Here is a 26,790-nt window from a genome sequence, read left to right as displayed (position 1 = left end):
TGATGGGGTACAAGAGAGAGATGGAGATGGGGTACAAGAAAGAGATGGAGATGGGGTACAAGAAAGAGATGCAGATGGGGTACAAGAGAGAGACGGAGATGGGGTACAAGAGAGAGATGCAGATGGGGTACAAGAAAGAGATGGAGATGGGGTACAAGAGAGAGATGGAGATGGGGTACAAGAGAGAGATGGGACTGGGGTACAAGACAGAGAAGGTGATAGGGTACAAGAGATAGATGGAGATGGGGTACAAGAGAGAGATGGTGATGGGGTACAAGAGAGAGATGGAGATGGGGTACAAGACAGAGAAGGTGATGGGGTACAAGAGATAGATGGAGATGGGGTACAAGGCAAAGATGGTGATGGGGTACAAGACAGAGAAGGTGATAGGGTACAAGAGAGAGATGGAGATGGGGTACAAGAGAGAGATATTGATTACAAATCCATATACTGTATGACCATCCTACTATAATAACAATAATGCATTTCTCTTTATTTTGGTTCATCTTAAAGAACAAATACAAGATAGGATTCAATCACAAAACCTCACCGAGAATTCTTCTTCGTCCTGCAGATGTGACAGATAAGGACAAGCGATCCGAAAATGAAGAATCCGCTAACCACCAGAGTGCCCAGGAGAGCCGACTCAACGTTACCTTCACCTGAGACTGACAAGAGAACAAGCTGACTCCACAGAACAAGGGAACCCACACATAATGCTTCATAATTAACAGGTCACAACTGCTTTGCAGTAACTGTGCAGAGAATATACTGACTGGCCAATAAAATTAGTATGAGTGTCAGACATTCTCATTATTTTCAGAAATTTGGATCAGAAACGTTCATTATCTTCATATAAGCATTAACAATATTTGCTATAATTTACACGAATATTGGAAGTGCTTGTTATAGTCACATGGGCATTGGAACTGCTCGCTACAGTGACATGAGCATTGGAAGCACTCACTACAGAGAGAAATAGAGGTGGTAATAGGGTACAAAAGAGAATAGGTGTTGGGAAACAAGGGAGAATAAGAAAGAGAGAGGGAGAAATGAACAGTGATGGGGCACAACTGTGCAAATGTGCGCAAACAAAACCTGTTTTTAACGCAAACTGTTAGACAGGGCCAAACTGGTTGTTTTGCAGGCTGGCTGGTAAGTGTTGCTGGGAAATCCTTTGTTTGCGATGTGCATTGCCCTTCCATGTACACCTTACTGCTAAGGCTGGTTATAGGTTGGGATGGTTGTCATTTTTTTCTACAGTTGGCTGAATTGGATGCAGGGACGCACTGGATGCCTTTGCTGTCATTTTGCTGTAGCTGGGCAGCGTCATGTGCATCCCTGTACCTTTAAGGAGGGATGGGCACCTCCAGGCACACCTGCCCCTAACATACCCATTTATACATGTGCTCCTGCTATGGAGGCTCTGGAAATTTTAGAGTTAGGTCCACAGTATACAGAGGACCCTTGACATGGGACCAGGGGCGGATTGACCATTTGGAAACTCGGGCACTGCCCGAGGGCCCGGGGTCAGTAGGGGGCCCCATGAGATGCCCCTGGTACCTTTTTCATAGGCTTTTTTGAGTTTGGGCAAGGACACAGGGGCCTCATGATCCCCTATTGCCCGGGGGCCCCATGAGTTGTCAGTCCGCCCCTGCATGGGACTGTGGCTTACACAAGTATTTGCAAATGTGTGCAAACAAAACCCTCTGTTTTTAACATAAACTGTTAGACAGGGCCAAACTAATTGTTTCTCAGGCTGACTGGTAAGTGTAGCTGGGAAATCCTTTGTTTGTTTGTGATGGAGTACAATGCAGGACCAACGACCACATCCCATCCTGGTGAAACGCTTGTGAGCAAGGTGCACTGCGGTGTGCTGGTGGAATGGAGCACATGGGGGTGAATTGTAGAGAACAGAATATATTGAAATATTCTAACCAGGGCTCAGCAGGTAAGCACAACCTTCAGGAATCACATGCAAAACTCACAGCAGTAGCCCAGAGAGCAATGCTGAAAGAGTGCAAGGCGAAGTGGAAGTAAGGCCTAGCTGGTTCAACCCAATTCGGAAGCTACTCCAGTAGAGAGACATAGTCCCTGCACTTTCCCTACTCTTCTGGAACCTTTCCCTACCGCTCAGTGCTGTCCCTAACAGGTGGGAAACCTGTCCATATTCTAGCCACTCACAAAATGTGCACCAATTAAGAGGGGGCCAGGACTTAAATAAGCTCTTCCCTCACCCAAGATGTCCACATGGGTAATTAGCAGGGCAGCCTCCAATCAGACAGCTACTCCCTGGTACCCACAGGAAATCATAAAGGAATTAAGTTCCCCAAGACTTCATGCTGGATTGCTGCCTTGGGCCAAGCACAATCTACAGTGGGGAGTATGTACAGACTGCACTTGCCTACATAATCGTTGCTAGTCCTGCATTGTATATGGTAACTTAAGAGTGTTGCACATTCCCTAGAAAAATGAGAAATCAGAAGTGGAGGGGCGGGGCTTTTTATGATACTTCTGCCCAGGAACAGTCTTTTAAAACAAATTTTAAAAAACTGTTTTCAAGTTTACCCTAGTGGGGTGGTGGTGGTGGCAAGGCTCAGTTTTTGTCATGTTTTGGTCATAGGCAACAAGAGCTCTTTTCCATCAGACCCATTGAAAGTCCTCGTCATCTTACCTGAGTCACCTTCAACCATCAGACAGTTCTCTTGGACCATTCCAGAAGGGTAGGTTATGACCTCACAACACACCACTTTGTTGGCTTCTGCTATCTCCAGTGTGTAGGTGGTGTCATCCATTTTGCTTAGTTTCACTATCAGTTGGTACGAATGTTGCGTGGTGTTCCCCCAGATTGTGTTCAGAACAGCGATCATGTTGTATTTTCCATCGGAAAGTCGTTCCTTCCAGTGCACCTGGGTCACTCTCTCCTCTGGGATGGCAGCAGTACAAGAGATGAGGTAGGAATCGTATAATGTTTGGGTGGCCATCAGGATGAGATGAGAAGACGGCAGTTGAACTGAAGAGAAAAAACACATCTGGTTAATGTAATTTCACCCATGAATTTTAAGTGACATGATTTGGAATATGTTAACATCTGTCTCTCTATAATGACCCAAACATGGCCTGCTGGTTGTTGTATGTCTTTGGGACTTCAGTGGTAAAACCTACCTGTATAGTTTTTGCTCACCTTGAAGTTTTGGTATTTTCTGTTCTTACTGATGGGCTCTCCATAGTATAAACTAAACTAAAATGTAGATGACTTAAAATTTGTGAAGTTGAAGAAAAGCATGAGGTGTTGGATCTCTTAAACTAGTAGATGTTCTCAGTCAGTTCTTAAGCATTGTAGAGGAAATTATTCTCTTTCGGCATTTCTCCCATTAGTGGTGGCTGAAGGTTGGTTCTTTGCTTGGGTAGGAACTGGGTGTGCAAGAACCAAAGCTCCTATCTCTCTAATCTATAGAGTCAAGATTCAATTTATTTAGACTCTACTGTCAAAAACTTCCAACACATTTCAGGGGTTCAGAGGATCCCCTTCATCGTGGTTTGGTATTGTTATACAGCAGTGTGTACTGGACTAATATAATTGAAGGGATTCTGAAGAGTAAGTAGTCTGCTTGGTAGTGATGAACAAAGTATGTACTGGACTAGACCCTCCTGAGGGGTACTTAAGATGATCGCTTCAGATGCTGGTTAAACCCCCTCCAGCTGTGGTTCCAGCTGAGGGACAGCTAAATGACTTCCAGGACTCCAGCCGGAGAACAGTTGCAGAGCAGTCTCAGATCCAGAGGAGGGAGTCTCTTCCTATGCTGTCTGTCTGGTCCATCTAAAGGGGGCTTCCTGCAGATTTTGTGGTCATTACATGATTCAACACATTGCGCTTTTACTGTGCGCATCTGGTGAGTACGCATTTTTATCAAATTCCCTGCACAGATTAAAGTCACAAGGAATTCTTTGATACCACCTGTGCAACAGGATCTGTATGTGGCACAATTTTCTGACCGGTGTTTGTCAGACCCTCACCATCATATGAACACTTTCTTTGTCTATTTTTGACTTTCACAGCCGCACTTATATATTTATTTGCGCTCATTGTAGCGATTCACTCCCATATTATCATTTGTGTTTAATAATTTCATATTTTTTATTAGTGCACTTTTATATATTTATTCCTTCAGCGCTGCACCAATTTTTGTGTATGAGTACACACTTTGTTCACCACTACTAGGCCCTCATGATTAAAGTGAATTTTTTTTTTCTCTGTTCCTGGCTTGTGACTTTATTGACTTCCACAGGGTTGGGAGCGCTCCTTTATTTGTTGTTTTGTGCTCATGTCTCATTGTTGGTCGGATGAGTTGGAGCTGCCCATACTGTGGTTATCTACCTATCCCCTGTAATCTCATTGCGCTTGGTATGTACCTTGGGTTGCACCATTTTTTAAGCCCTGATGAAGGCAGACCCTTATAACCTTAAAAGAACAGTTTGGCTTTTTTGACATAAGAGTCTGAACAAAATTGATTCTGGACTTTGTGAGTTCTGATTTAAAAGTTCTGATTCAAAAGTTGAATACAGCAGGGATTGTTTTTACCATATGTGCCCCTTTTGGGGGAATTTTCATAATTTTCCTTGCAAGAGACACATAGTTACTTAGTTATTCAAGTTGAAAAAAAAAAGACAACAGTCCAACTAGTTCAGCCAACAGAAAAAATTAAAAGAAAACCTCCACATACACAATCCTATACCCACAGGTGATCCAGAGGAAGGCAAAACAATCCCCTGTGAAGCGTAGTCCAATTTGTTCCAGCCAGGGAAAAATAATCTTCACAATCCCCCAAAGACATTTGGACATTTCCTGTATCCACTACCCACCCCCCCCCCCAGTATAATTACATTTAAACGTAAATATCCAGCTATATTTTGTGTATTTAGGAACACATCCAGCAATATTTTAAAACAATCCACTGAGTTTGCCAGAACTAGTTCTTGACAGAGTCTGTTTCTCATTTTTTTAGCCCTTACTGTTAAGAAGCCTTTCCATATGTGGAGGTTATACCTCTTTTCCACCAAAGATTCCCCCCTTCTCCTCTGCAATGGCTGAAATGTGAGCAACTCTACCCCAAGTTCCCTATATTGACCATCTATATAATTATACACAACAGGAAGAGACAGGACCAGGGGTGGAATGACCATTTGGAAACTCAGGCACTGCCCGAGGGCCCGGGGTCAGTAGGGGGCCCCATGAGATGCCCCTGGTACCTTTTTCATAGGCCTTTTTGAGTTTGGGCAAGGACACAGGGGGCCCATGATTCCCTATTTCCCGGGGGCCCCATGAGTTTTCAGTCCGCCCCTGGACAGGACATTGTTCAAAAGTAAGGAAAATCATATCTCAGACAAGTGTCACCAGAACAAATGTACCCATTGTACAGATTCCATTTCTGCTCTTTCCTCATTTTGAACCTGGCAGAGTTTCTAGTCCTTTCCTAATCTATCCAAATAAAAAGAAATCTCAGGTAGAGATGTACTTTACTAATCCAGAATCTAGCTAATGATCCAATACCATTCATATATGAAGTTATACACTCACTGGCCACTTTATTAGGAACACCTTGTTAGCACCGAGTTGCCTTCAGAACTAATACATGTAAATCGGTGTCCAGAAAATACTTAAACCCTGTGAAAAATCACTATTATTATTATACAGTATTTATAAAGCGCCAATAGTTCGCTCAGCGCTGTACATTACAATGGGGGACAGAACATGTGACAGAACAATAACAATACAATGCAAAACATGAGGGGATCGAGGGCCCTGCTCCTTGGAGCTTACAATCTAGGAGGGAGGGGATGGTGGCACAGGAGGAGATAGCTGAGGGGGATGGAAGAGTGGAGGAGGTCGGCAAGTTAGCAGGGGGTGGGGTAGGCTTCCCTGAAGAGATGGGTTTTCAGGGTGCACCTAAAGGAGAGGAGAGTAGGTGATAATCTGATGGGTTGGGGCAGGGAGTTCCAGAGGATGGGAGACACCCTGGAGAAGTCCTGGAGGCGGGCATGGGAGGAGGAGACCAGGGAACTAGAGAGAAGGAGGTCTTGTGAGGAGCGGAGTGTGCGTGTTGGGTGGTACTTGGATATTAGGTCAGTGATGTAGTTCGGGGCAGTGTGGTGGACAGCTTTGTACGTCAGTGTTAGGATTTTGAATTTGATCCGTTGCGCAATTGGAAGCCAGTGGAGGGATTGGCAGAGGGGGGTGGCGGAAATGGAGCGGTTGGAAAGGTGAATGAGTCTGGCAGCCGTATTCAGGATCGACTGAAGCGGGAATACCCAGCGGCGAGGCAGGCCAGTGAGGAGGGAGTTGCAGTAATCGAGCCGTGATATGATGAGGGAGTGGATGAGCTGTTTAGTGGTTTCTGGGGTTACTATAGAAAAGTGTCACTTTCACCCTTGAAAGTATAAATAAATTAATTGTCAAATTATGCCAAAAAAATATTATAAATTTCATGAAAAAACGCATTAATCGTGAAAACACGTGGTGACCCGTGAAACACATGATAGTGAACCACTCTGTGTATTCTTACTATATAGTACTTTAGTGAACGCTCAGTGTACACATCTAATGTGGCTGAATTGCATACCCTTACCCAAATGAGTAATAAGCCAGCCTTTATACATAAATCCAAAGGAGGGTACGGATACAGATCTGTTGGGACATCATGGGTACCTTCTGATCCCCCAATGCTCCTTTCAATACTATTGCCTCCTTAGTGCTCCAATATATCCATTCATAGAGAAAAAGCAGATTTATATATTGTAGTATGTTAAAGATATAATAATTCCACGCTTTATTTAACCACATGCCGCCCAGGCACTGTATAAATACGGCGGCAGGGCGGCACGGCTGGGCAAAAGCATGTTTTAAAACGTGTGTTTTGTAAACAGGTAGGGGGCGCGAGCGAGGTACGCTGCTGCCCTACCTGTCCCGCTGATCACAGCCGCAGATGTCAGTCGCCGGGTCACAGCCGGTCGTTACCGGCTATCTCCCGGCGATTGGCAGCAATCGCTGACAGAGAGCACAGCTGCAGTAGCTGTGCTTTCTGTCAGTTCCCTGACAGCTCCAGGACACGCTGATCGGGACAGAAAAGTTTCTCTCTCCCGATCAGCGGTGTTCCCTGCAGTACACACCCCCGCCCCCTAGTAAAACACTCCCCCTCACACAGTTAACCCTTTCACTGAATAATAAACTAAACCCCTTCCTCCCCAGTGCCATTAGTACAGTGTCAGTGTTTTTTTTTTTGCACTGATCACTGTATTGGTGTCACTGGGGATGTCAGTGACCTCAAGTCAGTACCCCCCAATGTCAGAATGTCCGCCGCAGTCCCGCAGTCCCGCCATAAGTCACTAATCGCCGCCATAAGTCACTGATCGCCGCCATAAGTCGCTGATCGCCGCCATTATTAGTATAAAAAAAACTAAAAATCCCAGTATCTTTCCCGCCATTTGTAACTTTCACATAAACCAATTAATTTACATGTATTGGGTTTTTTTTAGCAAAGACATGTCGCAGAATGCATTTTGGCAGAAATTTATGACTAAATTTGATTTTTAAATTTTTTTTACTGGACATGTTTTATAGCAAAAAGTCCAAAATATAGTTTTTTTTCCTCAAAATTGTCAGGCTTTTTTTTTATAGCGCAAAAAATAAAAACCGCACAGGCGATCAAATACCACCAAAAGAAAGCTCAATTTGTGGGGAAAAAAAGGATGTAAATTTCATTTATGCACCGTATTGCATGACCGCGCAATTGTCCAATAAACTAGCACAGCACTGTATAGCAAAAAAATGGCGTAAATTGCAGTATCTATACCATAGTTTGTAGACGCTATAACTTCCACACAAAGCAATCAATATACACTTATTGGGATTTTTTTTACCAAAAACATGGAGCAGAATACATTTTGGCCTAAATTTATAACTAACTTTGAGTTTACTATATATTTTTTATAGCTGAAAGTGAAAAATATTGTTTTTCTTCAAAATTTTTGGCCTTTTTTTGTTTATAGCATGAAAAATAAAAAGCGCACAGGTGATCAAATACCACCGAAAGGATGTAAAAAAAGGATGTAAATTTCGTTTGGGTGCAGCATTGCATGACCGCGCAATTATCAGTTGAATTAGTGCAGCGCCGAGTAGCAAAAAGAGGCCTGGTCATTAAGGGGGTAAATCCTCTGGAGCTCAAGTGGTTAATATTCTTACTTACAATGCCACAAATCTAGTATAAAAGATCCCATGATCCACCATGCAGCAGCTTCCAGGAACGCCCAACACTATTACCACAGTTAAAATGGTCGCTCCGCTACTTCCGGTTTCTCGGGCAACGTCCAACGTCACATCCCTTGACACGTTTCGTCACTTCCTTGACTTCCTCATAAGAGTTTTCTTTTATTTTGAGGTACACGGCACATACTGGATTTATACAGCGAGTTTTTTCGGAAGAAATGATTTATGGACTTTGATTTGCCTTCAGAACTGCCTTAGGTCTTTGTGGCATAGATTCAACAAGGTGTCGGAAACATTCCTCAGAGATTTTGGCGTATATTGACATGAGTTACTGTTGCCTTTCTCTCATTTCGAACCAGTCTGCCCATTCTCCTCTGACCTCAAAAAGGCATTTTCGTCCGCTCCGTGAGGACGTCGATGACGAAACGCGTAGGGCGGGGCTTGATTGATGTGACGTCATTACGTTTCCCAGCGATCTACTGTGCATGTGCCGAGTGGCTGGGTTCATTTCATTGTGATTCCTATATGCTGTTAACGCTGGTGTCGGCTGGGACACCCTTTGAGATAAGTGCAATGAGTGCATAATAAATGAAGCTGTTTTTTACCCCCTTCCAGTCCGGACACTTTTACCCCCTTCCTGACCAGGGCAATTTTCAGCGCTATCACACTTTGAATGACAATTGCGCGGTCATGCAACACTGTACCCAAAATTAATTTTTTACAATTGTTTTGAGACAGATAAAGCTTTATTTTGATGGTATTTATTCACCACTGGGATTTTTATTTTTTTTTGCTATGTAAATGAAAAAGTCCAAAAATTTTGAAAAAAAAGTGTTTTTTTTATAAAATTTTGCAAATAAATAATATTTCATCATAAATCTTGGTGAAAATTTATTCCGTTATCTTTTTAGTAAAAAAAAAAAAATCCAAATTAGTTTATAACCAAAAATTATAATTTTTAAAAAATTTTTTTTACATTTTCATTTTATTTTTTTATATTATTATTTTTTTTTTTTTTACATACTGTCACCCTAGCAGTACAGTGTCACCATGGTGACACTGTACTACTTGTGGGGGGTGATGAAGATTTTTTTTTTTCACACTGATTGCTTTTACACCCATATAGGATGAAAAGCAATCATTTCTCTTTCTCTCTGGCTGCATTCTTGCACTCATTGAGAAGTACTGAGTGAGCTGTGATTGGTCACAGCTTGTCACATGGTACAAGGCTGTTGTGAATAGCCTTGTACCATGTGACCTCTGTGATCATTCACAGATTTCACAGGTAGTAAGCAATGATGTCACAAGTGACATCTTGCTTACTACTTTGCATGTGATCACTGATTGGCCAATCAGTGATCACATGATTGGGACCTCGTACAGAGGTCCCGTCCAACGATCGGTGTTTCACTGTGTCCGGAGGACACAGCGGGCACCGGATCGCGGTGCTGCGCACTCCCAGGGAGCGCGCACAAGCAGGGTGCGGGGAGGCCGTTTATAAACAGCCACCCGACCCTGCACTGCCACCGTCCGGCCGTTTATATGCAACGGCCAGTCGGGAAGTGGTTAATAATACTGCAGCATGAAGTTTTTGTTATTTCTTCCGAGTGTCTGGTATTACCCCTTTTGGATACGATTAAAGTGATCTCCTGGAGAAGTGGATTTCCTCAGTGGTATTTAATTACAGAGCATTGCTTCATTGAAATTGGTCTGCTTGGATCTGGGTTCTGCAGAATATTACTCCCTGAAGACACATCCATGAGTGGCTCATTACTCTGCTAATACCATCGCCCCCAGAGCAATGTATGCTTCAGTTTTTTATAGCTCTGGCGAGTTTAATTAGTGCTTTTGGTGGTGGATTGTCACATTTTTTGTGCACTTTTCTTCGGATTTGTACTACACATCTTAATTTGGACTGTTTTTGGACACTTTTTTATATTTAATTTTTTTTTTTTTTAATTATGTATTTATAATTATTACTCACATGGATAATATTTTTATATTTTCTTTGTTCACAGGTATAATTGTAATATTTATTTACTAGCGCAAATTATTTTTTGTTATTTTCGTCCGCTCACTGGATATTTTCTCTTTTTCAGACCATTCTCTGTAAACCCTAGAGAAGGTTGTGCGTGAAAATCCCAGTAGATCAGCAGTTTTTTAAATACTCAAACCAGCCCGACCAACAACCATGCCACGTTCAAATTTAAATTCTCTATTCTGATGTTTGGTTTAAACTTCAGCAAGTCGTCTTCACCACATCTAGATGCCTAAATGCATTGAGTTGCTGCCGTGTGATTGGCTGATTAGCAATTTGTGCTACCAAGCAATTGAACAGGTGTACCTAATAAAGTGTCCGGTGAGTGTAATTATGACACTTCTAGGAGGTTAGGTTATGGGCAGGGGCGGACTGACCATTTGGAAACTCGGGCACTGCCCGAGGGCCCGGGGTCAGTAGGGGGCCCCATTCCATGCCTGCTTAGCTTTGTTTCTTTTGTCTGGTCCTAAATCTGCAGTGTCACTGACAGTTGCTGTCTGACCCAGGGGCGGACTGACCATTTGGAAACTCGGGCACTGCCCGAGGGCCCGGGGTCAGTAGGGGGCCCCATTCCATGCCTGCTTAGCTTTGTTTCTTTTGTCTGGTCCTAAATCTGCAGTGTCACTGACAGTTGCTGTCTGACCCAGGGGCGGACTGACCATTTGGAAACTCGGGCACTGCCCGAGGGCCCGGGGTCAGTAGGGGGCCCCATGAGATGCCCCTGGTAACTTTTTCATAGGCTTTTTTGAGTTTGGGCAAGGACACAGGGGCCCCATGATCCCCTATTGCCCGGGGGCCCCATGAGTTGTCAGTCCGCCCCTGGTTATGAGAAAGCTGCAGTAATAATATGGAAATGCTGAGCATGGGGAACAGGCTACAGAGAGTTCAGAGTATGGAACAATCAAGCCTCACACAACTGAAAAAAAACTTCATTTCTTATTTTTCTTCTCTCTTTAACTCTTTAGAATTTTTTTTACTGCTTTGTGTGTGGAAATTTCTTAAAATTCCCTTTGTACTTCCTGTCCGCCCACACCAATATTTCACTTGTCAGCGTCTTCATACCACTACTAATGATGTACCCTAGAAAAAGATGAACCACAGTGCCTCCTTTGGTCCATGCTGGCTGCTAGTTACATAGTTAGTCTGGCTGAAAAAAGACAAAAGTCCATCCAGTTCAACCATAGAAAAAAAAAAAAAAAGTTAAAATCCTATACCCACAGTTGATCCAGAGGTGCAAAAAAAACACAGCAAAGCACGATCCAATTTGCTCCTGCTGGGAAAAAAAATTCCTTCCTGATCCACCAAGTGGCGTAGCTTTAGTGAGGGAGCTGCAAAAAGCTGAAGAGTCCGCCCCTGCGGAACTTCAATAATTATTGATTGATTGAAATGTAATTGATTACATTTCCTATACGTATTTACACTCTGAATGAAGCTTTTACTGCAACGGTTGCTTTTGTTTCTTATTGGAGGATTGCCACTGAACTACATAGCAACCTCCCCTGATTGGTCTGTAAACCACCACCCCTGATATGTCAATCACAGCAGAGTGGGTGGTGATAGGATAGAAATTCTGGCATAGATGAGTAAAGGCTCTAATGCAGGCCATACATGGTTAGAATCAGGGGCGGACTGACAACTCATGGGGCCCCCGGGCAATAGGGGATCATGGGGCCCCTGTGTCCTTGCCCAAACTCAAAAAAGCCTATGAAAAAGGTACCAGGGGCATCTCATGGGGCCCCCTACTGACCCTGAGCCCTCGGGCAGTGCCCGAGTTTCCAAATGGTCAGTCCGCCCCTGCTTAGAATTCCAAACGATTTTTCGTCTGAAAATCGAAACGTCATTCGTTCTGTAATCCAATGGTGTCACCAATGATTTCAAAAATCGGTCGGTTTTCACTAATTTTCCGGCATGCCCAATAAACTAAATAGGGAGGAACCATGAAAATCGGCCGATGCCATTTCCCCACTAACAGAGCGAAAATTGGGCCGATTATTCTTAGGTCCGATTTTCGTACGAAAATCGTTCGGAATTCGAACCATGTATGGCCTGCATAAGGGTGAGTACTGAGTGATCACTCACCAATGATTGCTCTGTTTCCCCTGGTGCTCTGGCAGAGAGCGGTGACTGTCGGACACTCACTAGATGATGTTAAATTTGGACCAAATTTTTAAAAAACTTGGAAGTCCCGATCCAAATGTCAGTGTTATTTTTTTTCTTTGGGCAGTTCGGATTCACAAAAGAAACTAGTTAAATGGTATGAAAACCAAATCACTGAAATCTATTTTTTTATATTTCTATATCTGCAGATTTCATTAAAAGAACAAGTGATCTTGTCATTAAGATCTGTTGGAAAGTTGCTGCAGATGTGTCTACTGTTGTCACCATCAGGAAAGGCCCCGAGAAATGCCACACAGCCTTCTATACAATGCATGTAGAAGGGAAGTGGCTGCAAAAAGCTACAAAAGATCAACAGCACTGAGATGCAGCAAAGGATGAACAAAGATGAACGCAGTATTTTATTTCTTGTTTATGATACGCGGTACTTTAGCAAGCTCAGTGGTATTCAGTTAGGGTTTACAGCAGAGCAGGGTAGTTCCCAGACATGGCCATATGCTCTGGTGACCCTCTCCTGTATTCCTCATGTATAGGTGACCCTCTCCTGTATTCCTCGTGTATAGGGGACCCTCTCCTGTATTCCCGTGTATAGGTGACCCTCTCCTGTATTCCCCGTCTATAGGTGACCCTCTCCTGTATTCCTCATGTATAGGTGACCCTCTCCTGTATTCCTCGTGTATAGGGACCCTCTCCTGTATTCCCCGTGTATAGGGACCCTCTCCTGTATTCCTCATGTATAGGTGACCCTCTCCTGTATTCCCAGTGTATAGGTGACCATCTCCTGTATTCCCCGTGTATAGGTGACCCTCTCCTGTATTCCCCGTGTATAGGTGACCCTCTCCTGTATTCCTCGTGTATAGGTGACCCTCTCCTGTATTCCCCGTGTATAGGGGACCCTCTCCTGTATTCCTGATGTATAGGTGACCCTCTCCTGTATTCCCGGTGTATAGGTGACCCTCTCCTGTATTCCCCGTGTATAGGTGACCCTCTCCTGTATTCCACGTGTATAAGGGACCCTCTCCTGTATTCCCCGTGTATAGGTGACCCTCTCCTGTATTCCACGTGTATAAGGGACCCTCTCCTGTATTCCCAGTGTATAGGTGACCCTCTCCTGTATTCCCCGTGTATAGGGGACCCTCTCCTGTATTCCCGGTGTATAGGGGACCCTCTCCTGTATTCCCGGTGTATAGGTGACCCTCTCCTGTATTCCCAGTGTATAAGGGACCCTCTCCTGTATTCCCCGTGTATAGGGGACCCTCTCCTGTATTCCCAGTGTATAGGTGACCCTCTTCTGTATTCCCCATGTATAGGTGACCCTCTCCTGTATTCCCCATGTATAGGGGACCCTCTCCTGTATTCCCCATGTATAGGGGACTCTCCTGTATTCCCAGTGTATAGGGGACCCTCTCCTGTATTCCCAGTGTATAGGTGACCCTCTCCTGTATTCCCCATGTATAGGGGACCCTCTCCTGTATTCCCGGTGTATAGGTGACCCTCTCCTGTATTCCCCATGTATAGAGGACCCTCTCCTGTATTCCCCAGAAATAGGTGACCCTCTCCTGTATTCCTGGTGTATAGGTGACCCTCTCCTGTATTCCCGCTGTATAGGTGACCCTCTCCTGTATTCCCCATGTATAGGGGACCCTCTCCTGTATTCCCCATGTATAGGGGACTCTCCTGTATTCCCAGTGTATAGGGGACCCTCTCCTGTATTCCCAGTGTATAGGTGACCCTCTCCTGTATTCCCCATGTATAGGGGACCCTCTCCTGTATTCCCAGTGTATAGATGACCCTCTTCTGTATTCCCCATGTATAAGGGACCCTCTCCTGTATTCCCAGTGTATAGGTGACCCTCTCCTGTATTCCCCATGTATAGGGGACCGTCTCCTGTATTCCCGGTGTATAGGTGACCCTCTCCTGTATTCCCCATGTATAGGTGACCCTCTCCTGTATTCTCAGTGTATAGGTGACCCTCTTCTGTATTCCCAGTGTATAGGTGACCCTCTTCTGTATTCCCCGTGTATAGGTTACCCTCTTCTGTATTCCCGGTGTATAGGTGACCCTCTCCTGTATTCCCAGTGTATAGGGGACCCTCTCCTGTATTCCCGCTGTATAGGTGACCCTCTCCTGTATTCCCAGTGTATAGGTGACCCTCTCCTGTATTCCCAGTGTATAGGGGACCCTCTCCTGTATTCCCGCTGTATAGGTGACCCTCTCCTGTATTCCCCATGTATAGGTGACCCTCTTCTGTATTCCCGGTGTATAGGTGACTCTCTCCTGTATTCCCGGTGTATAGGTGACCCTCTCCTGTATTCCACGTGTATAATGGACCCTCTCCTGTATTCCCCATGTATAGGGGACCCTCTCCTGTATTCCCCGTGTATAGGGGACCCTCTCCTGTATTCCGGTGTATAGGGGACCTTCTCCTGTATTCCCCGTGTATAGGTGACCCTCTCCTGTATTCCCAGTGTATAGGTGACCCTCTCCTGTATTCCCAGTGTATAGGTGACCCTCTCCTGTATTCCCAGTGTATAGGGGACCCTCTCCTGTATTCCCGCTGTATAGGTGACCCTCTCCTGTATTCCCGCTGTATAGGTGACCCTCTCCTGTATTCCCCATGTATAGGTGACCCTCTTCTGTATTCCCGGTGTATAGGTGACTCTCTCCTGTATTCCCGGTGTATAGGTGACCCTCTCCTGTATTCCACGTGTATAATGGACCCTCTCCTGTATTCCCCATGTATAGGGGACCCTCTCCTGTATTCCCGGTGTATAGGTGACCCTCTCCTGTATTCCCCATGTATAGGTGACCCTCTCCTGTATTCCCCAGAAATAGGTGACCCTCTCCTGTATTCCCGCTGTATAGGTGACCCTCTCCTGTATTCCCCATGTATAGGGGACCCTCTCCTGTATTCCCCATGTATAGGGGACTCTCCTGTATTCCCAGTGTATAGGGGACCCTCTCCTCTATTCCCAGTGTATAGGTGACCCTCTCCTGTATTCCCCATGTATAGGGGACCCTCTCCTGTATTCCCAGTGTATAGATGACCCTCTTCTGTATTCCCCATGTATAAGGGACCCTCTTCTGTATTCCCAGTGTATAGGTGACCCTCTCCTGTATTCCCCATGTATAGGGGACCCTCTCCTGTATTCCCGGTGTATAGGTGACCCTCTCCTGTATTCCCCATGTATAGGTGACCCTCTCCTGTATTCCTGGTGTATAGGTGACCCTCTCCTGTATTCCCGCTGTATAGGTGACCCTCTCCTGTATTCCCCATGTATAGGTGACCCTCTCCTGTATTCTCAGTGTATAGGTGACTCTCTTCTGTATTCCCCGTGTATAGGTGACCCTCTTCTGTATTCCCCGTGTATAGGTTACCCTCTTCTGTATTCCCCGTGTATAGGTTACCCTCTTCTGTATTCCCGGTGTATAGGTGACTCTCTCCTGTATTCCCAGTGTATAGGTGACCCTCTCCTGTATTCCCAGTGTATAGGGGACCCTCTCCTGTATTCCCAGTGTATAGGGGACCCTCTCCTGTATTCCCGCTGTATAGGTGACCCTCTCCTGTATTCCCGCTGTATAGGTGACCCTCTCCTGTATTCCCCATGTATAGGTGACCCTCTTCTGTATTCCCGGTGTATAGGTGACCCTCTCCTGTATTCCACGTGTATAATGGACCCTCTCCTGTATTCCCCGTGTATAGGGGACCCTCTCCTGTATTCCCCGTGTATAGGGGACCCTCTCCTGTATTCCCCGTGTATAGGGGACCCTCTCCTGTATTCCCCGTGTATAGGGGACCTTCTCCTGTATTCCCCGTGTATAGGTGACCCTCTCCTGTATTCCCCGTGTATAGGTGACCCTCTCCTGTATTCCCCATGTATAGGGGACCCTCTTTTGTATTCCCGGGGTATAGGGGACCCTCTCCTGTATTCCTGGTCTATAGGGGACCCTCTCCTGTATTCCGCATGTATAGGGGACCCTCTCCTGTATTCCTGGTCTATAGGTGACCCTCTCCTGTATTCCCGGTGTATAGGGGACCTTCTCCTGTATTCCCCGTGTATAGGGGACCCTCTCCTGTATTCCCGGTGTACCAAGCTGATATTTTTTGGGTGTCTTCTTTTTTTCTCTATAAAAAGGATACAGAAAGTCAGCTCTAGGCCCTACGAATGGAATCACAGAAATGAATCCGGCAAGTTCCTGCTTTTTAATTGTTTCCTCTTTTCTACTTCAACTCATCTACTGTTAAACACTTTTTGTTTTTATTGTTCATGAAAAGGACGTGTGAAAACCACACACACGTTCTTTCACTCTCGATTTCTTGGAAACATCACCAAGAAAATAAAATGATCTCTTCTTTGTTGCCCGACATTCTACCACTGGCAGTAACATTACGATCGCGCTGCACGTATAACAGAATTATTTTACAGTGGACTTCGCATCAGATATATTGTTTCATGCCAAGTAATATATCAGAGTAACACTTCCAGGTAATTATTACCCCCCCCCCACACACACACACACACACTACTCCCCTTAACAATGCCTTCATCTGCTTTTCCCTCCAGAAGGGTGGCACCATAGTTGCTCAGGCATCATCCATCTACTTCCTGGAGTGAGATGCTGGCTCAGAGATGACACAAACATGTAAATCCTGGTCAAAAAATATTAGTATCACCCCTAATCCAGTGAATACAAGCGGCTCATACATTTCACAATGATATCATTAAACATCCATTATCTTTCATATATTGTGTCATTCTTTGTCTTCACCATTATTGCAGCATTTGCCTTTTTTAAAGCATAATTGTAACGGAACCGGTACCCGACCGCACTTGGGTATATTCCGTTATCCCGCAGCTTCCACTGTCCGAACACCATCCACGGACCCCACCCTGAAATCCCTCAGGAAAAAGACAGCACCCAGCTCTTCTTAAAACAGGAAGCCAACTCTCTTTATTGTACACAAAACACAGGATATATACAGGGGGCGGGGAAAGACAACCAGGAACAGGAAATACATCATCAGCCCGCCCCATCCCACCAAGACACAGAACAATGGGATGAAACACATGGCAAAGGACATTGACCAACCCCCACACCAATACACAAACAGTACATCCCATAATAGTTGGCTGGACAGGAAGACACAGCACAATGGGGGGTAGCACATGGCAAACAGACAATGGACAGCCATGTGGATGAGAACAGAGGAACACACACTATACACAAGACTCAGACATTCACATACACACCCTGTACCCCTTAACAGGCACAGGGTGCCTTAAACATAATGGGAATTTGGGAAGATAATACAGAGGTCCCCCCACCCCCAAAAGTCACTCCCGTCACAATAATCAAGAGGATATCCATAAATTAGACCAGGAGGTTCCTCCAAGAATCACCCTTCTAAGATTGGTTGCCAGGATAATTGGAAGACTCCGCTCCACCATATCATGGAATGAGAAGAAAAATATCCTCTCCAATAGTATATTACTCAAGATAAATGACTTTATTTGCTCCAAGTAATGCACTTACAACATTAAAAATATCAACAAGCCCAAATGATCAATCCTGGTGTCACGCAGATACTGCATGGTGCTCTCACCACATCCAGAACTGTCAGACAGAACGCAGTCACGTCACTTCCGGTGACCCCTATGAGTAAGTCAGGGTATGACGAAACACGTCAGGGCATGACGGTGCGGCAGACCGGAAGTGACTTAGATCTGTAACCGGAAGTGACGTGACGGCGTTTAACATATCAATGACAATTGATGTTTAATTATAGCATTATGAAATCTACGCGCCCGTTGTATTCACTGGATTAGGGGTGATACTAATATTTTTTGATTTTTGACGTATAGTGGCAGCAATTTATATAATATTGTATTTAGAAGATAATAGTTATCTGCATCAGGCGCGATATAGTGACATTTGGATAATAGTTTCAAGGTGGTCACTTATAGAATATATGTTATTCCTGGTGTCTGTGCAGTTCTTGACTATGTTCACAAATGTGTGACACAGATCAGTCCCTGCTGCATCTTTTTACCTTGTAGCTTGGAAAGGCTTCCTCCTGCCAGCAGACGGGTGAACTGTCTCAGCCTAGGCAAAGTCACTGACTGGAGCTTAAGGGCTGCATTTTAATATTAAAATGTTATGTGCAATTCAGGAGGAGGCCAGAAGCACCTCCAAAGACATTCAGGAGATGACATGTCGCAGAATACATTTTGGCCTAAATTTGAGGCAAAATTTGATTTTTATAATTTTTTTTACTGGGCATGCTTAATAGCAAAAAGCCAAAAATATTGTTTTTTTTTCTCAAAATTTACTTTTTCTTTTGTTTATAGCACAAAAAAAAAAAAAGCTAAGGCAATCAAATACCACCAAAAGTAAGGTCTATTTGTGGGACAAAAAGGACGTCAATTTCATTTGGGTGCAGCGTTGCATGACCACGAAATTATCAGTTAAAGTAACGCAGCGCCATATCGCAAAAAAATGGCCTGGTCAGGAAGGGGGGGAAATCCTCAGGAGGGCGAGTGGTTATAGCACATTTCAAGCCCCATAGTCCAGAGTCCCTAGTCCATCCCGGGAGCAAGGAAAAGCAAGGAAGAGAGAGTGGCTATGTTCCTACATACAGTGGGACCATGGAGAATGAAGGTAGCCACCCTCTAACTCAGTGGTTCTCAACCTGTGGGTCGCGACCCCTTTGGGGGTCAAACGACCCTTTCACAGGGGTCCCCTAAGGCCATCAGAAAACATATATTTCCGATGGGTAAAGAGCAGCTACTGTGTAGAAAGCAGCTACTGTGTTGAAAGCAGCTACTCTGTTGAAAGCAGCTACTGTGTTGAAAGCAGCTACTGTGTTAAAAGCAGCAGTATTGGAGGTAAAACGACACTCATGAATTATAATTACTGGGTAAATAATTTTATGGTCGGGGGTCACCACAACATGAGGAACTGTATTAAAGGGTCACGGCATTAGGAAGTTTGAGAACCACTGCTCTAACTGGAGGTCAGATCATAGCAGGAATTTGGAAGAGCCCGAGAGAAATAGAAGGTACAAACGAATATATATATATTTATTTTTTTAATAAACCAGAGTTCGGTGTCAATTTAAGCTGCCGAGATATCTTACCTGCCACGCTGGTCAAGCTCAAGGCTTTGACCCCTACCAAAAGACATTGAATATTCTTCCCGTGTAGGTTTGCTGGAGGGCCTCTGGTTTCCAGCAACACTCCAAGAAAAAAAAAAAAGTTAAATAGGTCAGCTTCCACCCAAACGTGTGTGTAGAACAGAGGTTGGACATTAGATTGTAAGCTCCTTGGGGCAGAGACAAATATGAAGCATTCACTATTCTCAGTAATGCAGAATGGATTATATCAGCACTCTAAAGATCACTAAAATAATTGTCAGGGCTCTATAGATCAGTGCTGGATAGAAAACATAGCCCTTTAATGCTGGCCACACAGATTGTCCAATTGCCAGCTGTTCTGTGCAAAATCACGTATATATACGTGATTTTGCATTTCCGGGTAGGGGCACATGTGTGCACATATCATCCTACCTACGCCGTCATTGGCTCCTGTAGGTGTCAATCGCTGAGTTCTGGCCAGCAATTCATGGCCGGGACTCGATGAGCAACAAGTTTAAACCAGGGGCGGACTGACAACTCATGGGGCCCCCGGGCAATAGGGGATCATGGGGCCCCTGTGTCCTTGCCCAAACTCAAAAAAGCCTATGAAAAAGGTACCAGGGGCATCTCATGAGGCCCCCTACTGACCCCGGGCCCTCGGGCAGTGCCCGAGTTTCCAAATGGTCAGTCCGCCCCTGGTTTAAACAACACAGATCTCTCTCCTGTCAGCGGGGATGTGCTGGGTTTTATCTCCCTGCAAAGCAGGGAGATATAAACCAGCATGTCCCCTAGGAAAACAACATACAGTACACAGTGTAACCACTCCCTAACACACAGTTAACCCTTTGATTGCCCCAGATGTTAACCCTATCCTGCCCAGTGTCATTAGTAGTGATAGTGCTTTTTGTTAGCACTGATCAGTGTATTCGTGTCAGTGGAGATGTCAGTGGCAGTCAGTCAGTTCCCACCCAGTATCAGTTAGTGTCACACAGTCCGGCTATAAGTCGCTGATATCCGCCATTACTAGTATAAAAAAAAATTCAAATTTTATATATATATATATATATATATATATATATATATATTTTTTTTTTTTTTTTTTTTTTTAAAGCACTGTTTGTAGATGCCATAATTTTCATGCAAATCAATTAATATACATTTATTGGGATTTTTTTACCAAAGACATTGGATATGTTTTATAGCAAAAAGTAAAAAATTTTTTTTTTTGTTTTTAACTTTCCATCTTTTTTCATTTATAGAGAAAAAATAAAAAACCCAGTGATGATCAAACACCACCAAAAGAAAGCTCTATTTGTGAAAACATTTGTATATAAAATTTAATTTGTGTACAGTATTGCATGACCGCACAATTGAAAAAAAAAAAGCGAAGCGCAGTATAGCAAAAAGTGGCCTGGTCATGAAGGCAGGTAAATCTTCCGGAGGGCAAGTGGTTACAATCCGATTGTACAATTTCCTGTGGATGTACCAAATCTATGCAGTGTGATGATTGGATATAAATTGAATTGGTTGTCAAGATAGTGCCATACACTGAATAGCTATTAGTAAATCTAAAGCAGATTGGACAGAAATTGCCCTTAATGGACTAAGTGAAAGTCTCTTTAAAGCAGGCCTAGCATCACCAAGCAAGATCTTATTTTTTTTTTTCATGGCTGAATTCCTAGTAGCCGATCAACTCAATGACCAGAAGCTATGGAACAGGAGCAGTGGGCACATGTTCTAGAAGGAAATAAGACGGAACTTGTTGGGTTGGGTCTGCAATGAGGAAAGGCAATTGACAAAAGCTCTAAAATACATGTTTACTAACTCACTTGGTGGATCAATTTGAGTAAACAAGCATTCTGGAAAGCAGAAGTGGACACCAAAGGGCAATGCAGAAATGGACACCAAGGAGGAGGAGGCAGAATTGAGTACTGAGAAGCAGCCAGAAATGGACACCAAGGAGGAGGAGGCAGAATTGAGTACTGAGAAGCAGCCAGAAATGGACACCAAGAGGGAGGCAGAATTGGGCACCGAGGGGGAGGCAGGAATGGGCACCAAGGGGGAAACAGAATTGGGTACTGAGAAGCAGCCAGAAGTGGACACCAAGAGGGAGGCAGAACTGGGAACCAAGGGGGAGGCAGGAGTGGACACCAAGGGGGAGGCAGGATTGGGTAATGAGAAGCAGCTAGAAGTGGACACCAAGGGGGAGGCAGGATTGGGTAATGAGAAGCAGCTAGAAGTGGACACCAAGAGGAAGGCAGAACTAGGCACCGAGGGGGAGGGAGGAGTGGACACCGAGGGGGAAGCAGAATTGAGTACTGAGAAGCAGCCAGAAGTGGACACCAAGAGGGAGGCAGAATTGGGCACAGAGGGGGAGGCAGGAGTGGACACCAAGGGGGAGGCAGAATTGGGTACTGAGAAGCAGCTAGAAGTGGACACTGAGGAGGAAGGCAGAAGTGGGCACCAAGAGGGGGCCAGAAGTGGGCACCAAGAGGGGGGGCAGAAGTGGGCATCAAGAGGGAAGCAGAATTGGGCACCGAGGAGGAGGCAGAAGTGGACACCAAGGGGAAAGCAGAAGTGGAGACCAAGGCAGGAGTGGACATCGAGGGGGATGCAGAAATACATGCCTTAGGTGCTTCAGAATAAAAGGGGGGGTGCAAAAAGGGCAGGACCTTTAACCTATACTGCTGAAGTAGTTCACAGCTCATGGGGGAAATGTACAATTTGGCCTTTTCACCTTGTGTGCTAAAGAAACATGCCCTGACACTGCAAGAGAATCATTAAATGTAGATATACAGGTAGCTGTCTATGTAAATCTCTACTTTTCCTTCAAAATTAAAGCTTCGCAGCTTGGCATAGAACACCATAATTTTACACACCATACTGTAACACACAAAATGAAAATGAAACATTAAAAGAAAAATGACTAGTGTTGATAAAATATATTATCTTTATTTAGTTATTACGTTCAGGACTACAAAAATAAAATATTTATAAATATTTTTTCCTTTTTTTGCATGGACGTATTGATTATGATATTTGATATTAAAGATTTATATCCAGCAAGTGGAGCTCTAAGCTCCTTTTCACATGTTTACCAGGCTAGTCTGAGCTGCTCTGCTGAGAAACCTGTTTATCAATGCTTAGAGGCTGAGGCTCAAACTGCACACACAGCTGCATGTTTCCCCCATCCCCTATTTCCATGCTTTAAACTTCCCCCTGGACAGACCGTTTATTTGAACAGGACATTCTGAAAGGGCCAGTCAATTATATACTCTCTTTTAAAAAACAGAAAAAACAAAGAAAGACATAATGCATTGTGACATCAATAGGAAGCATTTGTATTAAAATGTTTGCTTGTAAAAGTAAAAACAATATAAAAAGATAAAAAGGACAGTTTAAAAAGTAAAAAATGTATGTTAGCACAATGCGTTATTGTGCGTTGAGGCACAGAACAAGATTCCCTTTTATCTAACACAGCACATGTTAGGTATGCTGCAATGTGGGATCATTGCTACTGTAATGCTGTCTTGGTGTACCATGTAGAACGAATGGCACCGCCATGCAGGGTAACACGCAAAATACTTTTTATAGATCTGTAGACTTGAAGACCTACAAGAGGTAATAGAAGGACATCCGACCGAACAAAGTTCGGCTGGTCAGTTCTCGACCACTGGGTCTTCTCCATGGAAGGTGGACACCAGTGGGTACTTTTGCTTCCACTACTAATATCATCATACCTGTTCAGAATGTAGCAGACGATAAATACTTCACCCACAGAACAGATATCCAGAAGTATTATCAGCTACTTAGAACCACTTACATACCATTAGTGGACAGTACTCATCAATGTTGCAATGTGAAGGGTGTACCTTAGAAGGGGCGGACTGACCATTTGGAAACTCAGGCAGCCCGAGGGCCCAGGGTCATTAGGGGGCCCCATGAGATGCCCCTGGTACCTTTTTCATAGGCTTTGTTGATTTTGGGCAAGGACACAGGGGCCCCATGATCTTCTATTGCCCCGGGGCCCCATGAGTTGTCAGTCCGCCCCGTACCTTAGGTAACCTATTCTAGGTGATCCTGGTCAAGTTCAGCTTTTATAAAAGGAATAAGATTTGTAATAAGTAAAGCCAACACTTTTTGTTTTAGGTAGAGTGGGGAAGGTTTTTTTTTTGAGGGGGGGGGGTTGCTGTTTGTGTCCCCACTGGGAAGATTTCCCTTCCTGAAGGAGTGAGAGGAAATTTCACAAAATGAGGGAAAGCCCCATAGGCCAGTGGTGGTCAATATACTAGATACAGGAGGCCTCAAGGATGGCCCTTGACATCACCAAAGGTCTGCACATAATATTTAGTGCTGGTGTATTGTTACAGAAAACTGTTGGAGACTGTAGACATGCTATAGAAGATGATCATAGACTCCAAACATGCTACAGTAGATGATCAGTGACTATGAGCATGCCACAAGAAATGGTCAGAGACTGCAGACACGCTACATGAGATGATCAGAGACTGTGAACATGATAGATGAGATGGTCAGAGACTGAACATGCAACAGAAGATGGTCAGAGACTACAGGCATGCTACCAGAGATGGTCAGAGAATGTAAACATGCTACAAGATGACTATGAGCATGCCACAAGAGATGGTCAGAGACTGCATACACGCTGCATGAGATGATCAGAGACTGTGAACATGATAGATGAGATGGTCAGAGACTGTGAACATGCAACAGAAGATGGTCAGAGACTACAGGCATGCTACCAAAGATGGTCAGAGACTACAGGCATGCTACCAAAGATGGTCAGAGACTGTAAACATGCTACAAGGTGTGGTCAGAGACTGTAAACATGCTACAAGGTGTGGTCAGAGACTGTAAACATGCTACAAAGTGTGGTCAGAGACTGTAGACATGGTACAGTAGATGGCTAAAGACTGCAGACGTGCTACATGAGATGGCCAGAGGCTGCAAACATGCTACAGGAGATAATTAAAGACTGCAGATATACTATAGGAAATGGTCAGAGACTGCAAACATGAGAGATGAGAAACCGTCATTGACTGGAAATATGTTTTAGGAGACTGCTAGAGATCACTGCTATCACAGACCCTTTACAAGTCAATGCTTCCACATTGTACTCACAACAGCTCCCTTAAAATGACTTGTATTGACATTTGTCTCAGCAAGAACCAATATTACAGATCAGATGCAAAAAAAGAAGAAAATGAAACAAGAAGAGACGCAACAGAAAAAATGTAAAATGCTACAATAGAAATAAAGCAGACCATTTATCCACTAGAAGGCGATCTAAAGAATACTTTTCCTTCAGACTGTGATTTGGTGCTGCCACATGCAGCCTTTTGGCATTTACTGAGCACCCCCCCCCCCCCCCACACACACACACACACACAGTAAGTGCTAAAGGGCTGCATGTGGACCTTGGGTGGCTGGTTGGGTTCCAAAGTCTTAGCTATCAGCCAAACAAGTCTTGGATTTCCCATCCTGGTGACCAATAGAGAAGGTTAATCTTCCCAGAAGGGGCAAAGACAGCAGAAAATAAACTGGTCAGAGCTCCAACCCACTCTACATAAACAAAAAGTTTTAACTCTTTTAGATACACGTCAAGAAACATCACTGTTGGCAGAGGACCTTGGGTGGCTGGTTGGGTTCCAAAGTCTTAGCTATCAGCCAAACAAGTCTTGGATTTCCCATCCTGGTGACCAATAGAGAAAGTTGATCCTCCCGGCAGGGGCACAGACAGCAAAAAATAAACTGGTCAGAGCTCCAACCCACTCTACCTAAACAAAAAGTTTTCGCTTTTTTAGATACTCATCAAGAAACATCACTGTTGGCAGAGGTCAGCCATTGTCCCCCCACTGCCCATGCCACCCATCACAGGGTCCATACCTGGACAAGCTCCTCCGAGAAGAAGAGTGATTATAACCAGCATCCTCCCCATGGTGAAGCTTCTGTGAAGTGTGCAGGACGTGCAGAGTGGAGGTGACATGGAACAGGAAAGAGGGGGAGATGTATAGAGAGAGGAGGTGGTGACAACCACAAATGAGACCGAGAGACAGCAGGCAGGAAAAAGTCACAGTGCAGTCAGGTCTGAGCTGCTCGATTTCTCGACCATGATGTATCCAACTGACGCCATGTCTTTCCTCTGCAGTCGCAGCACTGAGCTCTGGTTCGTCTCTCCCGCGGGGCATGGAACAGACACCTTGCCCAATAAGGTGTCCCTCATCCATCGAGACTGCCATACCTGGAACACAAGACACAACTCATCACCCAGCTTCAAAGTCTATCATGAAAGATCGATGAAGGCTGCCACTGCTGAAAGTCTGAAAATGTTGATTGCCTGGCTGTCATGCTGACCACTGGCTTCATTACTTTCTTTCACTGACCCAGAGCAGGAATGAAGACCAGAAAAGTCAAAATGAATTATCTGCATGTGTCTCAGGTCAGAAAGTTGATGTCAGAAGGTCAGCAGACTTCTACTACAATATCTACGTAAAGCAGGTGGAGATTCAGATATATTCTCCATGCTAAGTGCTTGTGTGATGTTTCACATGACTGTCATATGCCTTTAAGTGTTCTCTGTATTTTGTCTCTGCTCCTCCCTTTCCTCTGGTTTAGTTCATGCTGTATAGATAGCCCCACCCCTTTCCCCAGTAAGGCATTGCAGCTTCAAGCCTCATGTCATGAAGTAGATCACATTATGATCTTTTGACCTATCCGATGTTCAATGTTGTAAGATTCTCGCAGTTTATGGAATAAACTTCACAAGATCTACAAGGTGTCATCTGATCGAGTCACTGCCTGTGATATTCAACTAAGATTGGAGTTATCGCTATCTCATCACAACTGTAAGTTACAGAGATCACACTATCAATGCTTAGATTGGAGAGACAGAACAGCATGCATGCTAAGTAATGTGTAAATATAACACTTCCAGGTATTCATTACCTCTCATAGAGATCACAGTACTCCCCTTTGACATTACCTTTATCTGCTTTTCTCTCCAGAAGGATGGAGCCATCTTTGTCCAGGCATCACCCAGGGTCACCATCCTGGACTGAGAAGCCAGCTGAGATAATGGCACAATCATGGAAATCCTGGTGACAGTGAAGTTCTAGGTTGTGTGCACAAATGTCAGACACAGATCAGCCCCTGCTCTAGACTCTCACCTTGTGACTTAGGGGTAAATTCACTAAGAGTTAAATAACGACTGAAAAAATGCGG

The 26,790-nt window shown here is 44.4% G+C and overlaps 2 protein-coding genes across 2 annotated transcripts in view; both read right to left on the bottom strand.

The window, feature by feature from the left end:
* LOC149434906 (uncharacterized) overlaps positions 1-25,555 on the bottom strand; it is a 36,180-nt gene extending 10,625 nt beyond the window's left edge. Inside the window, exons 1-3 of the mRNA XM_089663247.1 lie at positions 25,456-25,555; positions 2,675-3,013; positions 551-668 (exon numbers count right to left, since the gene is read on the bottom strand). Coding sequence (XP_089519373.1) covers positions 551-668; positions 2,675-3,013; positions 25,456-25,555 — 557 coding nt within the window. The remainder of the gene's footprint in view (positions 1-550; positions 669-2,674; positions 3,014-25,455) is intronic.
* LOC149434905 (calpain-5-like) overlaps positions 22,484-26,790 on the bottom strand; it is a 49,586-nt gene continuing 45,279 nt past the window's right edge. Inside the window, exon 12 of the mRNA XM_089663246.1 lies at positions 22,484-25,810. Within this exon, the coding sequence (XP_089519372.1) occupies positions 25,640-25,810 (171 nt within the window). The 3' untranslated portion in view covers positions 22,484-25,639. The remainder of the gene's footprint in view (positions 25,811-26,790) is intronic.

This window comes from Staurois parvus, unplaced genomic scaffold, assembly GCF_062004578.1.
Source record: "Staurois parvus isolate SC_StPar_1 unplaced genomic scaffold, SC_StPar_1.0 ptg001642l, whole genome shotgun sequence".
Lineage (NCBI taxonomy): Eukaryota > Metazoa > Chordata > Amphibia > Anura > Ranidae > Staurois > Staurois parvus.
Note: the sequence above shows the minus strand (reverse complement) of the source record. Positions and strands in the feature narration are given on the sequence as shown.